The 16,617-nt window shown below is 44.3% G+C and overlaps 1 protein-coding gene across 7 annotated transcripts in view; it reads left to right on the forward strand.

Annotated features, from left to right (window-relative positions):
• PHACTR1 (phosphatase and actin regulator 1) overlaps positions 1–15,890 on the forward strand; it is a 304,928-nt gene extending 289,038 nt beyond the window's left edge. For all 7 annotated transcript variants that reach the window (XM_066188313.1, XM_066188338.1, XM_066188331.1 and 4 more), the window contains 3 exons: positions 4,371–4,511; positions 7,770–7,846; positions 9,977–15,890. In XM_066188313.1, coding sequence (XP_066044410.1) covers positions 4,371–4,511; positions 7,770–7,846; positions 9,977–9,992 — 234 coding nt within the window. In that variant the 3' untranslated portion in view covers positions 9,993–15,890. The remainder of the gene's footprint in view (positions 1–4,370; positions 4,512–7,769; positions 7,847–9,976) is intronic.
• Positions 15,891–16,617: the final 727 nt, after the last annotated feature.

Below are 16,617 nucleotides of genomic sequence, written 5' to 3' on the forward strand. Positions count from 1 at the left end.
TCCTGCCCAAGGAAGGAGAGTGGAAACATGTTTGCCTGTCACCTGAGATGCCCAGCCACCGCTGTCCTCTCTCTCCCTGCCCCTCAGGCCCACCAAGCACCTTTTGAGTCATTTGAGTAGAAGGACATGTGGATTAGGAAGGTTTTTTCTCTGGAGAATCCCAGATAGCCCCTTCCCAGACTGTGCCGAGAGTGGCCTCCCCCAGACCAGGCTTGGTCTGGGCTGAGGTAGAGCAGGGCTGCTTCCTGCATCAACAAGGCTGCTCCCTACAACACCTGATGTCAAAGTGCCGAGGATCGAGGCAAAGATCAGAGAGGGATCTCTCGTGTGGTTCTCAAGGAACTTTATTCCGTGAGGGGGTCAGGGATGAAAGACAGACAACACAAGTGTGCAAGAATTTATAAACAGGGGGCGTCTCAGGGGGAGGGTGCAATTCTTAACCAATAACAAGGAGGGACTTGCAAAACAATGACCAATGGGGAAACATAAGGGGAGGATACAACTTGAACAAACCAGTGGTGCATTGAGGAATGCAGAACTTTCCAGAACCGAGGACAGGGACAAACAAGGATTAATATCCAAGTAGGCAGGACAAAGGGCAAGTCCAGGGGAGTGATGGACAACCGGAGGAGGGAGGAGTCAACTTAGGTTAAACCAACAATATAGGGAGAAAACTGGAACAGTCCATCAAAACAACACACTAACACACTGGTCTCAGCCTCCAGTCCATTAATATTCTTTGAATGTGCAGAAGCCCTCTGGAAGTGTTGCAGATGGGTGACATCCACGTGGAGATCTGGGCCCCCAAGAATTACTACCAAGAGCATGTGTTCTTTGAACCATGACAAACTTGGCCAAGGACCAAGGCAATTAACACAAGCCTGAATGTCCCCTGATGACTTCCATTACAGAGAGGGAATCAATCATAGCCTGGATTAACAGAGCATGTTACAAATCACTTGCAAAGTGGAATAGAATGCTTCTTTTCCTACCTTCTCTTCTCTTAAATGGCACCATACTTCCTGATCCCCAGAGCTGTTTACTGCTTCCTATCCCTCCACTGCCAACAGCTTATTTTTCTCAGAGGTCTAGCTCCAAAAGGAAATCTTTCAGCCCTGTAATACTGACTACCAAATTGAAGAGGTGTGGCTGTTTCTTAAAATCCGTGCAATAATCTGAAATCTTTGCTCCCGTTAAATTCTTGCCCGAGTCCAATTTAAATGCCCTGTTCACTGGTGCCTCTCTGGGAAATGTCTCCCCTGCTTGAAGATGTTCAAGCTTTTCTTTAACTGACCTCCACTGGCTTGCATCAGCAAAGGCTGTTGAAAATAATGAACTCTTGAGAGAGGTGGGACTCATCAGAGAGAGGTGAGAGAGAGGCAGCAGGGAGGAGAAAGGTCAGAGAAGAAAAAAAGGTTAGTGGCTAATTTGGATAAACTGCATTTATAGTCAGAGGGAAAGGTCTTCGGGACATTTTCATCACATCCTGCTCCTATGTCTTTACTGCAGAAGGTGGGGAGCAAAAGGGTGGGGCATGCTGCTGGTAAGGGTTTCTAATTTTTCAGCTTGTTTTCTTCTTTAAATAACAACTGTAACATTTTAATGAGGTAACAGAGCAGGATAACATGCTAAGATAAGCTTCTTTATGACTGAAGTGGGACAAATTCAGCATTTTGCGTTTGACTAAATCCCAAAACCAGATTGGCAACAGTAATTCCCCCTCCACGTTACCTGGTGGGGGTGCTTGGGTTTGCTTCATTTCCCATGCTACAGACATAGGGGGAGTGTGTTAAACCTTTCCTTTCAAATTGCCTTAGTATCAAAGCCTGGAAAATGCCCATTTGTATCTACAGCACTCCAGAATATATAGAAGAAAATTTGACCTCCTGTGACAAGGCATGAGAGGTCCTGTCCTCATTTACTGCTCTTGCATTAATAGAAATCCATTTATTTTGAAAGGGAATTTTACCCTGGTGGACACTCAAATAATGAGTCACTCACCATAGAATTACTCTGCTCCCTCAGCTCCCAAATCTTCACAAATAGGGAAATAGAAATGTAAATGCCCAAGTAGTGACACAGAAAAAGTCCAGACACACTCATGCACATGCATCCCTTTGACATTACCAGAAGTAAATTAAAAAGGGTCCAGCTCAGTAAGAACCCCTTCTTCCTGCTTGGAGCACCACACCTTGTGCAAACAATTGCATCGTGCCCTTGGCGATGTCCTTGTCCTGTAATTTTTGAATGTGCCCTATTCTTTCTGCCTGTTAGAAGAGCTCATTCTCAGGTGTTGTTCAATAAGGACTCTGTAGCATTAAGCAATTTAGACCCAAGACACCACAGCTCACAGGTCATAAAAATAAACTGCAAGGTGAGATCTCAGATGAGCTGTCCCCTCCGTGTGGACACACATTGAACTGACACCTGCAGTGGGGCTGCTTACAGTCTGTCCTGCAAAGCTGGTTCCCCAGCTATTCAAGGGTTAAGGGAGCTCTGGGCAGCCCAAACATACTGCAAGACTCTCACACATAGAAGGTCACAAGAAATCTCTGCAATGGTATGAGAAGAAGGCAGGGAAATTTGTTAACTGTTCAAATAATGTAGCTTTAATTAATGGCTTTTAGAAAATGACTTAGCATGGCTGTCTCTCTCGTTACACTTAGCATGATCAGATTGACATTTTGGTTTAATGTACTGAATATATTTTGTGTGCATGTATTTATATATGGAAATATATGTAGATTTATGGCTACACATGAACTAGGTGATACCAGCCATGGATTTCAGGACTCTTTCACAGTCGGAGCACTGGCACAAGAGTCAGTGCATCTCTTTTCCATCCTCATTCCCGTTCTCCTGAGCATCCCATAGGCAGGGCATTAGTGCAGTTCTGCAGACTCTCCACATGAGGTGTTTGAACCCAATTTGTGTGTGCATGCTCAGGGATGCTGGTGTAAGGAGAGCAGCCCCACTGCCACCTCCCATCACAAACATCTTTTCTAAACAGAGAAAAGAAATACAACCAACCATGCCAAGAACAAGCACAGACTTACAGCCAGATGAAGGATAAGGGCGGGGGAGCTCCACCCAAGTGCTGAAGAAAGGAGGGATTTTTCACCCTTCACTTGGTATCCTGGCTGTTTTAAATCTTAATTCTCCCTGGAAGATGAAATGCAGGGAACTGAGATACTTAATTTGGAAGAAAGGTGGATTCAGGGGCATAAATAATGTTCTGGAATAGAATCTCAAGCATTTTATTAAATATTTAGACCTTTCACCCTTCTCAAGGGCAAAGTATTTCAAACACATCTACTTCTAGTGAGTGGGAAGGGCATGATACCCTGTGTTGAAAATTGTTATTAGGATATTATTTTTCCTAATGTATCCTGGTTCTATAAATGTTCTAGTCTAACAGTGAAACTAAGCTAATCTACAGCCACATGCACACATTTATGTAGCACCTTCAGAAACGATTGTGTAATTGCTTTTGACATTCACCAGCATGCTGTGCATCCAAGGAGAATTGATCCCTGGAAGCCAGCTCCTGTCCCTGCCCATGTAACTGGCTGTGGACTATCAGCACACTAATTTAAGAGGGGTTTTTCACTGTGGCTGCCTATTCTGCTGTGGAATTTGAAAGAAATACTTGAAACAATGAAGATGCTTTCCTGACATGATGCAATCCACCACTACCATTTCTTTTGGCTTGTAGCATGCAACATAAACTTTTAAAAGTCAAATATGCTGTGATACAAACTACAGCTGTCAATAGACACAGTTAAAAGTTCAATGGGCACTAATCATCCTGCCTGCCTTTTCTGGAGGTAAGGACAAGTCTGCAGAATATCAGAATGGTAAAGAAAGTTGTTTTTCACCTTTTGCATGTAATTCAGGGCAGGAGCCACTCCACGCCTTGGCCTGACTCTTCCAAAGGCAGTGCAAAAGTACAGACAACAACAGCAGAAGTCTGGAAAGTGCACAGCCTGTGCAGGTCATTTTAGAATTGTGTTGTGATCTTTGTCTCTTCCTGGGACATCGGTGCACTAGGAGACTTTCTTGCCATTCATCTCATTTCTGCCAAGGGTGATCAACCTCCACTGGGAATTGAGGTGTCTAGCCACAGCAGCTTCCCAAAGAACAGTGGGCTGTTCTGGCAGCAAGGTGAGATGATATTCAAAGTGTTACAACAAGAGGGCATTTCCCAGGCAGCAATTCTGTGAAAGGCAGATAAAAAACAAGGCACTGGGAATGTCCAAACTCTCTTATTCCCATTAGGGTGGTTACAATAAAATAAATCCCCAAGCAGCACTCTGTAGGGAAAAAGCAAAGTCCTGATATCTTTTTCCACTCCTTCCTCAAACCTGCAGCTGAGTCAAAGGCCCACAGTAGAAGAGCTACGTGAGAGGAAGATCCTCATCCGTTTCAGTGACTACGTGGAAGTGGCAGACGCGCAGGACTACGACAGGAGGGCGGACAAACCCTGGACACGACTCACAGCCGCCGACAAAGTAAGTGGAGCAACTCTGGGAGAGCCAGGGCCTAAACAGACAGAGCATGTCATGGCAAACAGCATCCCTTGGGTCCTACAGGTCCCATGGCTGTCAAGAAATAAACATCCACCTGACATCCCTTCGCAACACACCTGTGTTTTTTTCCCATTCACGAGATTGGTTTGTTTGTTTGTTTGTTTGAAGCATAAATCTTTGGCAAGAAGGTTTCTATATGCATGGAAGCCAGGAGAGAGAAGGAATCCCAAACCCCTTGAGGAAAGGTCTTGATTACAGCCCTGTTATTTGTTTGTTGGTTTTGGTCTTACCAGACTGTGCTGCCAGCTGAGAGCTCTGGCAACACTTGGCGGAGCAGTGAGACAGGAGCGTGTGCCAAAATGGCTGTGCCGGGACAGGACAGGCTTGGGTCTGAAAATGCCAGCAGGTCAATTTGGCAAAGGTATCTCCATCCCTCCAAAGCCAGGTCATTTCTCTCTAGTGTGTTACATCAGGGGTCTTTGCTCAGGATTTCTGCCACAGAGTATTTAAGCACTAAACTGAAGTCACACAAGACCTGTAGATATAAAAAAAGACACACATTTGGTATTGATGGCACTGCCCTCTGAGCACTGGTGAAAATTCCACTAAATAGTGTCTCTGGTGCTGGCAATGATGGCAGAGGGATTAAACTGCTGGCAAATTATATCAATCCCATGCTGAGGGTCTTAGTGGGACATCAGGAAAAATATTTAAAAGATTTTTTGGACATTGTAAGAAGCAAGGACTATGAGGCTCAGTGATTCAGTCCTGAATCTTTTAATTTTAAAGACTTTCAGATATCAAGCCTTGACTATTTCTTTGCCATGGAACTCAGTCATTCAGCAATGGAGAGCATGACATCCAATGTTTAGAGCATTAGCAGAATTTACAGAATTTCCACACCACTCATCTATGGCACTCTTGGTTTTATTCACAAAGGACAGCCTGTTAGACTTGTATAATTCAACCAAAGAACATGAACAGTTTCGTGACATTGTTCTCCTCCTTGATAGAGGAATTTTTTCGGTTTAGCTTTGGTTAAGTTAATGTAGCATAAACTGATCCCAAAAAAAAAAAAAAGAAAAACTTCCTCAAAACTGTCCATAGACCATAATATACTGGGTTAATTTAGCTCTTCTCATTTTACCTCACCATGTTTGACAAGATGTTAGTCAATTGGCTTAGCTTTTTTCTCTTAATTGTTAGATGAGGGAGGGAATAAATCTCCCAACTGGTTCTACAGCCTTTGAGAGATCCATGTCTGGGATGAAAGGCATGGAAAAATTTCATCTGGGCGAGGAGATTTGATCTCTCATCCTATGTATCTGAAAAGAGCAAGCATTAAATACCACTGTTAAATGTAATCTAGTAAAGAGTTTAGTATTAAGGCAGAGTACTTTGATGTCACTTTTTTTATAGTGCATGTGCAAGTTCAGTAGTCAGAGAAAAGGGTTAAGTCCTTCAAATTAACCAAAAGCACCATCAGAAGAAGAGATCTTTGTCATTCTAATATTAACGCCCTTTATGGCATAAGGAAGCAAATAGATTGGTTTTTGTTTGGGTCCTGTGGACAGTATTCTGATTTCTTGCATTCAGGTGACCTGCTTTTCCTCAGCACTATGTCCACTGCTGGAAAAACAGCCAGAAAAATTGAAACAAAGCTGCATCATCCTAGATAGGATTATTTTCTTCCAGAGCTGTTATTCAATAGCTGTCTTCACTGGTCAGCACAGACTAGATTTATTGCAAAAACAGATTTTAGCAATGGGCTTTTCTGTTTGCCAGTAAATCTTGCTCTGTGTGCTGAGTGGAGGAAACTGCCTTCAGTCACAGGTCTGACTCTTAGGGGAAGGAAAAGGGCATTTTTGCATCTCTGCAATAGATGAGAGATGAAGGGAGGGAATAGCTCTCAGTCCCTGTGGGAGTCAGCCACCCCTATGGCCTCCTTCACAGTCACTTCAGTAGCTGCTTGGTCTGCTGAAGGCAGCCCTAGAGCTGCTGCACAGCCATCACTCTGTCCTGATGGATGAGGCAGCCCCTGAGCCACTTCTAAGGGAAATAAGAAACCAAAGCTGTGGAGAAGGAGCAGAAAGGGCCTTTTCTGTAGAAAAACACTTGCAAAATCCATCAGTTAGGGTTTGTCAAAGCAAAGGTAGTTGCTGATTGGAGCAGTGGCTATTGCAAATGTCCTGTTTTGGGTTTGTGCCACTCGTACTAGTTTAGATTTCCTTCACTGAGAAAAATTCTTGACAGACACAAGTACCCCTTACTGGAGCACCCTCTCTCCACCTCTGATGCTGATGTTTTCAGCATCACACACAAAGGTAGTACACACTCCTTGGACCCATGGGAGTGTTTGGCCATAGCAGACACATTCCCTCCAAATGCTCACAGTGAAACCACTCATGAGCAACAAATATCACAGAGCTGGCAGAGGTCTTGACTCTGAGCTTGGAACTTGAGCCTTTTCTGCTGAGCACCATCTCTACTGTGCAGCTGAGTCCCTCCAAGTCACCCCCTCTGTTTTTTTATTCTTCAGTATTTCTCTCCCTGCCAGTGCCCCCTGGTTTTCTTTTCTCTCACAGGCAAGCCACAGAGGCTGAACACCACCACACCATGGCAGGTTTTCTGCTGGGTTACTTTGTCGACTCACTTCAATAAACATCACAGCTGGGTCAGGAGCAGGGAGGAGCAGGGCAGAGTGGCACAGCCCGAGGCAGAGTAGAGGACAGTGAGCCAGGGATCCCTCTTTCCTTCCCAAGTAAGATCAGTCACTTTAGGTAACTTCCCCTGAGGAAATTCGGGACCAATAAAGGCAGAAGACATCTCAAATACAAGTCTGTCAGGATCTGGGCCCAGTCTAGCCACAGTCCAGCTCTGGAACAGATCAGAGTGTTTCACAAACTGCAGTGCGCATTTTTTTTTCTCATGCTTGAGCTAATTTGGATTTTGTACATGTAAATGTTTACATAATAAGCCAGAGTTGGGTTCTGTACCTGCATTGTCTGTGATATGTTTTCAAATTGAGCCATTCCACCAAAGCATTTCTCTCTTCCCTTTATGTGATTTAGAACATGCTTATCTGTCTTCCTTTCCACACTTTAAAGTCTTTATGTTTGTCTTTGTCTCTCTGATAATGTTATATCTCTGCTTTACTTTTAATATACTGTTTTGAGAACAAAGTGAACTTATTTTGATCTCTCTCATTTATACATTTATGAGTTTCTTTGTCCTTTGCAGGCAGCCATTCGAAAAGAGCTTAATGAATTTAAAAGCTCTGAAATGGAAGTTCATGAATTAAGTAGGCATCTAACAAGGTAAGCTGAGAGATTAATTTTTTAAGACTATAAATGAGTACTGTTGTTTTCAAAAAAAAAACAAACCCAAAGCCAGCAGCTGTTTCTCCAACATGCACTGAACACACCATGAGGTCTAGACAACATTTGGAATTACAGGCTGTAAAAGCAACTCACACAGATGAGCACATGCTGCCCCATTATGTGGAGTTATGCAGGCACGTGCCATTTAATGGAGTATAACCTCTTTTTTTTTTTCTTCTTTTAATCGTCATGCTGCAGATCTATTCTTTTGAGATCATAAGTTAAAAAAAAAAAAAAAAGATTTGCTGTCAGAAGGAGGACAGGGAAGCCTGGTAGAGCACGTAGCAAAGTCTGAATGAGTGCACACTAGGCCCTGCTGTGTGTGCAGCAGTTCTGCAGCATGCAGATCCACCCACAGATCTCTCAGTCTTGTCCTCCATGTCTGGCCACAAGTGACACAGTGGGCCATGGCAAGCTCCACACTGTAAGAGAGGCACTATTATTTACACCTGGGGCTTTTTTTGGTTTTAAAGGTAGAGACTGAATGAATTCTCCATGAGCCCAAACCAACCACCTTCCTCTCTGACAGGCTACAGCTGAAGTCAGGCCTTTGCAAATCAACACTTTGGACTTTATTGACAAGTGTTGGGTACTGAAGACAAGTGACAGTGAAATCTGGTGCAAAACTGGAGCTGCCCTTGTATTAATGTGTTCATCAGTTCAGTGCTCATGAAAAATGCAGGTGGTACTTTTAGGAAAAGTACAGAAAAGCTTAAGGCAAAATTAATTTTGTATTAGGGGATTTTTATGTGTATGAATTAATAATTATATTAAAATTTGTCACATGTATTATGCATATATTACCTTGCAGAAACAATCTCCCTTCTCCATCCTAGCATGTGCTAGGCTGGTTGCACTGGGGTTTGTAGTGACGGAGTGCTGTTAGAGACAAGCCAGCTGCTCCTGAGCCACAAGGTCTAGGAGAAGCCTTAGGCCAATGTACAATTGGCCTAGATCTGTTGACCCCAGCGACTGAGCCTTTGAGTGACATTTGGCTTCTGCAGGGTGAGGTGACAAATGTAGAAAGGATGACACTGTTTTAAAGGGGATGTTGCTACAAGTAGTCAAGATCCATTGAGAGGTCCACTGAATTCCATGAAGCCTTTAGCATCCCAAAATACAGACTGGTTTAGTTTTCCAGGAGTCTATCCGGCTTCTTGGCTCTCACAGGTTTCTGTGCAGTATTTTCCTTCTCTTCCAGTGTTGGAGTGAGCTAAAGTTTGTATCTGAAAGCCACTGGGCAGCTTGGGCTCAGTAAGTCTCATGGCCAGGCATGTAGAGAGCCAAAGCTCGTAAAACAGACACTGGGATAAGGGTTTCCCTGAAGAACAGCAGGACTTACTGGTTCGACAAGTGGCTTTGGGAAATACGCACTTGAAGGAAGCGTGCTTAAACAAAAGAGAGTAATTCCCTTAAATAAACTTAGATAAATCACCATTATAAAGTCATTAGCAAGGTAATGAGCTCTTCATGTCATTAAGCAGTGGCAAGAGCAAAGAATGTGAGTGTCACTTTACTAGTGGGACACATTAATTAATTCATAATAGAGTGAAAAATCAAAGCTTAAAAAATGTGTATTTGCAGATCTGACAAACCCGGGTCTTCTGACACAGGGTGCCTTGCAGGAAGGGTGGCCATTTTAGCTCCATTTGGCTCTTTAGCCTCCGACATTAAGGAATGATCATGGTTAAACTGTATGTAAATCTTTCTGGCAGAATAGCATAAGGTTTGTCTAGACCAGACAATTTTTGCGGAGTCAGGCCTGGAAGAGGGCAAGCTGATCTGCTATCACCCACTCAGGGATGAACCCAAAGTGTGTGAATGTCCCTGGTAGATTTTGGTGCAAACAGCTTACACCCATCTATGAGCTGTGAGTCTGTCAAGGGCCAAGGAAGTGAGAGTGTCTGTTTTTGGTCCTCTGGCCAGCATGGCTGATGTCAATGCTGCAGCTGAACTACCTAATGGTGTCACTGAAGCCATTAGTTCTCCAAGGTTTTTTAAATGTGCAATATACATGTGAGGATATTATCTTACTGTTTCTCTTTATTTTTTCCCCTTGGGTTTTAGGTTTCATAGACCGTAGCAGATCAATTTTACCTGACTACTATGCCATCTTCAAAACATAACTAAAAGGAACCATAAGTGCTGGTATTATTCACTTCCCTGTTACGTACAATGTAAATCTTCCAAACTGCCTTTTTAAAAAAAAAAAAAAAAGGGAAAAAAAGAGTAGAAAAATAAATATTTAAAAAAAGGAGAATTGTATTTACATGTGATGAGTACTGCAGCATCATCAGACCTGCTGGTTCAAGCTTCAGTAACAGAAAATACCCCTGGTGGGAAATTGTGCCAAGACTTGGCATCTATGTATAGGACTTTCCCGGCATGTGGATTTGCCATACGTGTTCAAGCCCAGCTGGTGGTGCAACCATTGTTGTCTTCAGGCACCCCTCATCCTGACAAGCCTCTGTCGTCACCCCTAGAGAGCCCTGAGATGGTGTTCAGGGAATCACTTGGCCTGGGTGAAGTGTCCAAAGGATGAGCCCCTATGGCACTAAAGCACTTACACCAAACACTCCTTTCAAGCTGAGAGCACCTTATGAGGATGGTGAAGGAGGGAAACTCTCCATGGGCCGGTCCATCTGTGAATATCATCTGACTAGAAAGGCATTTCTTTCCCTGGAGAAGTTTACAACCAGTCAGTAGAAATTGTTCAGCTTCCAAGCAGAAAAAGGTATCGCCTCTGAAGAACAGGACTCCCTACTGAAGGCTGCTTCAGTTCTACCAACTGTTTGTTTTCCATCTCTTTCAAGTACAATTTTCTAAACTCAGTTGTGAGCCCATTAGCAGTAAGTGACAAGAACACTGAGGACCAGCAAGCAAAACCCCATTTCTTCATGATCACTGCATGGCATCTGCTCCGCTTGTAGTTTGTCTTACCCCCAAACCTTGTGACTGTGTGAGAGCCAGCGTGCCCCCGGCAGCAGGAAAGGCTGGGATTCCCCTCCGGCTCTGCAGAGGGACACGTAACAGGAGGGGACAGAGGTTCCGTGAAGGATGTCTACTGTCTCTGTATGAGGTGTCTCAAGAACTGATCCTAAACTTACACTGAGCAAAGCATGACAAGGTGTGTTACCTGACCTAACAAAAGGAGTCTGGGCCGCTCTTATGGATGGCGGGACTTGTCACTGGTACCCACAGCTGAGGCATGAGGACAGCAATTCAGAGGTGTTCTGGATTTATTTGTTCTAATTTTGGTTTTAATTTATTTTTATTACAATGGTTTAACACACAAACTGACCAAGCAGAGCTCAGAGAGCTGGTCACTCTGGGCCTGGTTTACTTGCCAACTTAAGTGTGTGCTCTACACCAAGGAAGCACACACAGCCTCACTGCTTTCAAGAATATGTCTGACAGGCTTAATTGAACCTGAACACAGTTAAGTGCTTTTCTGAACTTAGGCCATCACCTTCCAGAATTAAGTCCTTAATAGTATAATGCCAGCAAGCTGGGGCAGACATTGTCAAGATTCCTTTCAAGATCTTACAAGGCACTATTATGCCATGTTTTGGGACAGTGGCTGAAAGCACTGTAGCAACATTACTGTAAGAAGTTCCAGATTATTATTTCAGGACATCTTTTCTTCCAGAATAGCTATTTCCCTTTGACAGTTGGAACAGAGAGGCCAAAGTTTTTTACTACAAAATAGTTATTTCTGTTATTCTTTTACTAATTTTCTCCTTTCTCACTGTCTTCCACGTATCTATTCTCTCTTCTGTGCTCCCCGTCCAGCTCCCCCTGTTCCATGCTAACATCGCCTTTCACTGATTGCAGGCCGAGAAGCCTCTCACACTTGAGCATTTAATGGCCAGTGCAGTGTAGTGCCAACACTCCTGCCTCTTCTCAAGCCTCACCTCATTCCTCTGGATGCAGGAGTACGGCCAAAGGACTGCATGTAGCCCATGGAGTGGCTCTGGCACCCAGCCTGCCCCAACAACCCTGGCAGTGAGGGTAAGGCCCTCCATCTGCACTTGGTGGTGGCACCCAGTGCCTCGCAGATTAGCTCTCCACCAGAGATAAACAAAAGCTTTTCATTCTCATCCACAGCCATCCTTCCAACGCTGTGGCTTATTAGCTGTTAAATGAGGATTATCTGTTGTAGGATGGAACATCAAAGGAAAGTAAAAACCAGGTGGTTGCTGGTGGTTCCCAGACTGGGTGATGATTTTTGAGGAAACACCGTGATCCCTGTATCACCAGCTCACAGTTGTTTTAGATAGAAGTTCATCAGTAGTGAAAGCCTTCAATGTGCAATGTTATCAGCTCAGTGCAGCAGAGGCAGAGCACTTTACATACCAGCCAGGACTGCTTTGGGGTTATCTTCATGAAAACCTCAGATCATGTTTATAAATTCATTCACATATGTATGCACACAAGTTACAAGACTGCATCACAGCTTTAAGACAAGGAAAAAAAGCCTTTATGCTTTTGACTGCACAGACACTGCATTAGCAAAGGGCTCTGCAACAGAGCTGCTCTGAAGAAAAACAAATCCTTGTGTTCCCAGCATGGATCTCACACCTGCCCTGGCATTGCTAGCTTAGAGGATCACTGTGAAATGGAAGGGACACTGTTTAAGAAGCAGCAGTGGCGAGAATCACAGGACTTGGTAGGCCAGTGGGAGGGAAAGGTGAGGGTTTGTTTCATTTTTATTGATAAAATTAAGAGGAGGGAGGTGGAAGTCGCAGGCTGCTGCTGTCTGTCCATTGTTAGTGGTGGAGTCCCCAGGAGAATGATCAGTCAGGGCACTGCCACTGTCCCTCACGGGCACAGCCCCAAGCAGTGCCCATGCTGCCAGTCTGGCATCCAAAATAAACCCCTGAGACACATAACAGCCAAGTCCTGGGTGATGGCCAAACATTCCCCAGCACCTTCATTCAGATGAGCCCGTAGCAGGTCCCTGCTGACCACTCAGCAAGTTGCCACACTCAGCCTTGCCCCATGATTTGTGCTGTCCCCAGGGGACTTCCATGCAGCCATGCCTTTTTTTTTTTTTTTTTTTTGCCTTTTTTTTTTTCTTTTCTGTGTTTTTTTTTTTCACTTAACTCCTAGCTGAGAAGACATCAGGACAGAAGGGGAAGAATTGCCATATTTCTCCCCAGTTGGAAATAGAGCTTATTCCTGAAAAGGGGGAAGGGGAGGAAAAAGAAGCCATACAAGGTATTTGGCACTGCAGTATCACCAAACTGACACTTCATCTGCTTTTACTTTCAGTGGGTCTGGGTAGTTTGTCAAGGTGTTCCACAGCAGCCTGAACACGGCACCGCATCCTTGGTGTGCACGCCCACCTCTGGCATCCCTGGGAAGTTGCAAACAGACTGGGGAACTGCTGGTCCCTTTTTTTCATAAATCTGGTTTCTTAGGAATTGTTTTCTCATCTGTGAAAGCCATCTCTATCATGGCAAAGGAACTGTGATTCTGTTGGCAGTAAAGAAAAAAACCCAAACAACAGTCATTATTTCCCTCCTTTGACCTGGATTATATGTAGGACATAATGATGACATTCCTGCTAAGACTGTGTTAGCAGTCGTCCTCATTCTGATTGGAAGGATATTAATAGTGGTAATAAAGAAATTACACCAGGTTTAGAGAATGGAAAAAGCAACACGGAACAAAAATTACTATTCCAGTCATCCATCTCCAGAGATAATAATCTAGAGTCAAGGAATGAAAGCATTTTTGTTATAATCTACTGCATCCTGAGTACTTAAAATGTGCAAGTAATTTGACATCTGTTCAGCAGCCTGCGGAATAATGAAGTAGAAATGGCAACCAAGGGGTGGCTGGGGAGGTGGTGGGGATTGAAAAAGCAGTTCCAAAATGTCTAGACAAAAGAGTTTTGTTTGAGAAAAGTGATGGCGAGGAAGCCCAACAGTGGCATCACCCTCCTACCCACACCTTCACCAGCAGAGGGTTGCAGGGACCTGGTGACACCATTCTGACTCAGAGGGAATGTGGGCATTGTGGCTTTTGCCCACCCTACACCCCACTGGGTGGGTACTTGCAGGCTGAAGAAGTTTCAGGCTGCAGGTTTGTTGGGAAGGGACTCAGGCCAACTTCTGTGTCTAGGCAATTCCTAGTGAGCACACTGGGCATTATCAGAAGAGAAGGAAGAGGCGAGGGAAAGAACATTATAGACTTTTAGCTATTTTATGTTAACTGAACCCATTACACAAATATATCTCATCTCAATACATGTATAACCACTGCATTCTTTCATCACTGCAACTACTCAACCAACTAACCCTTCCTTATTTCTACAGCACCACCTGTGCAGTGCAAAAACTGTAAACCAAGAGAGGGGGAGCACTTCCAACAAGCCTAGTGAAGCCTGCACTCATAAAAACAAGGGTGGAAACCCATAGTTATACATGAATGGGGGCTCCCTAACGTGCCTGCAAATAAAATAACTTTGTATAAATAGCCATGGGAGATGACTAGGCTAATAAAAAAAAAAAAATCAGGAAAGAAAAAGGGGACAAATTATTTTTCCCAGGTGTTCAGTCTGCTCAAGCTTGGAACAACTTCTGTAAACAAAGAGGAGGTGACGGGCACATTTCCTGTGTTCCTGTGTGTCCGAGTTACTCCTGCACCAGTTGCATTTTTCCAGTTGATATCCAAGTGTATGTATATAGTTTGTCTTTGTATAGGAGTGAGTGTGGTGGCTGTCAATCGTGCTCTTCCAGTATTGTAATTTAACAGATTATGGCTGTATGAAAATGATGTAAATAACTAGAAAAAATTAAACTGGATCTCTATGTCCTAGTTTTTGTACATACTGAAACTGCATGGTATTTAAATTATTGTTTGTCTCTGATGTATGCAGTTTCTTAAAAAAAATCATTTAAAAAAGTTTCCTGATGCCTGTGTATTTTATCACCCTCTGTCCCAGTGGCTGACAGTGTAACACACAGAAGCACTCAAGGATAGCAGCCAGGCTCACGAGCAGAGCAGGAAAGGGAGACTTCCCAGGGCAGATGGGTGGGACAGATCAGATGAGCCCCAGCTGCCATGGCTGGGCTGGTGCAAGGAAGGACAAGTGGGACCTCAGCTGCTGAAGGGGTACCTCGCGCACCCTAGTGAAGAGCAAATCCAACAGTCTGCACTGGACACACACAAGCATCCAAAAACCCCACCTGTCACAATGCTGCTGGTGCAGGCTGTGCTCTGCCAGGGCCAGCTGCCAGAGTTGATGTGCAGCCACCAAGCAGCACCAGCAAGTGCTGCTGCTGTTCAGCAGAGAGCCCATTCCTGCACATCCATATCTCGTGTTCTTATTGTTTGTTACTCTTCTTCCCCGAGTAGCTTCAGTGGGTGACAAGTTGAAGCCTCTGTGTAGTGAAAAGAGGAGGAAAAGCTTTCACAAGAAAAAGTACATACCATCAAACAGGCTCATGCCTCCTGCAAGGGTGACAGCTCTGCTGAGGCTCTTCAGTGTTTGGAACTGATGGTGCAAACACTCTGACCCTGAGGAGACAAGTGACACCCAGCATCCTCATTGTAAGTGGCAGCTGGGAGCAGCTCCCCTCCCCTTACACACAGAGGCTTCCAATTACACAAAAATTAAAGATCCATCTACTTTAACTGACCAAATTCTGTTCTTTTGCCTTGCTTATAGGGAAACACAACATGATCAAAACTCTGGTATTGGGCTTTTTTTTGTTTGCTTCCATCTGGGCAACTTTTCACCTACCTCACAATCCTTGTTTGTGTGTATGTATTTCCATTCTGACAGCCAGCAACTTTGTGGCTATCCTGTGAGATTTGGATAAAGTAAATAAAACTGTAGGTTGTGACTAAAGAACCCCTTCCCCCACATCAAGCTATGGCTTCCATAGCAGCAGTATATAGTGGTTTGGTTACGTATGGTAATTTCTGTGCTTTAACAAGAAAATTATTGGTGAGAATACATTGGACAGAGAATGTGAGAACACAGCCCAATCTCATGCACTGAGACCTCTACAAAAGCGATGTGTTATGTTCTACTGGAAGCATTTCATAAAACCAGTCTAAGTGAAGGGAGGATGTGTGTGTCTTCACTGAAGTCCATGTAATTACTGGCAATCAAATTGCAATCCAATGCCATCTGTAGGCAGGAAACGGAGGAGGCTGGAAAAAATCAATTCTTCATTTAACAGACACACCTGCACAAACACATTCTGCTGTTTGGCAGTGCCTGGCTAAGAGCTCAGTGCCCTTAGCACAGGTGTAAGGGCGGATTGCTTTACCATCATCTTCCTCACCTCCATTTCTCCCCTTCACTCCTTGGATCAAGGTTCCCAGACAACCAAGTCCAAAAACGACAGCGTGGCCATGCCCTGGTTATACGGTCGAGCTGGTCTGTGCAGGACAAAGCAGCTGCCCTGCTCCTGAGCAGGGGGAGCTTCTGCTGCAGCTCTCAGGGCAAGGTGCAGGCAGTGCAACAGCACCCTCAGGCCACACAGGCTGGCAGTGCCTTCCAATGGTACAAAGCTGCTTACAGAATTCTTCCCTGAGTAGCAGAGTGAACAAAAGCTTGGCTTTTAGGTAAATTTGTGCCACAGAAGCTGTGGCATTCAGAAGGACATCTCTGGCTGAAGCTGTCCCATGTGGAGATGTCAGTTGATCTCCTGTCCACAAAACTCTGCTCTGTATGACCGTTATTTTAT

The sequence above is a fragment of the Chamaea fasciata genome, unplaced genomic scaffold, assembly GCF_029207755.1.
Source record: "Chamaea fasciata isolate MVZ Bird 193981 ecotype frontalis unplaced genomic scaffold, bChaFas1.0.hap1 SCAF_1, whole genome shotgun sequence".
Lineage (NCBI taxonomy): Eukaryota > Metazoa > Chordata > Aves > Passeriformes > Sylviidae > Chamaea > Chamaea fasciata.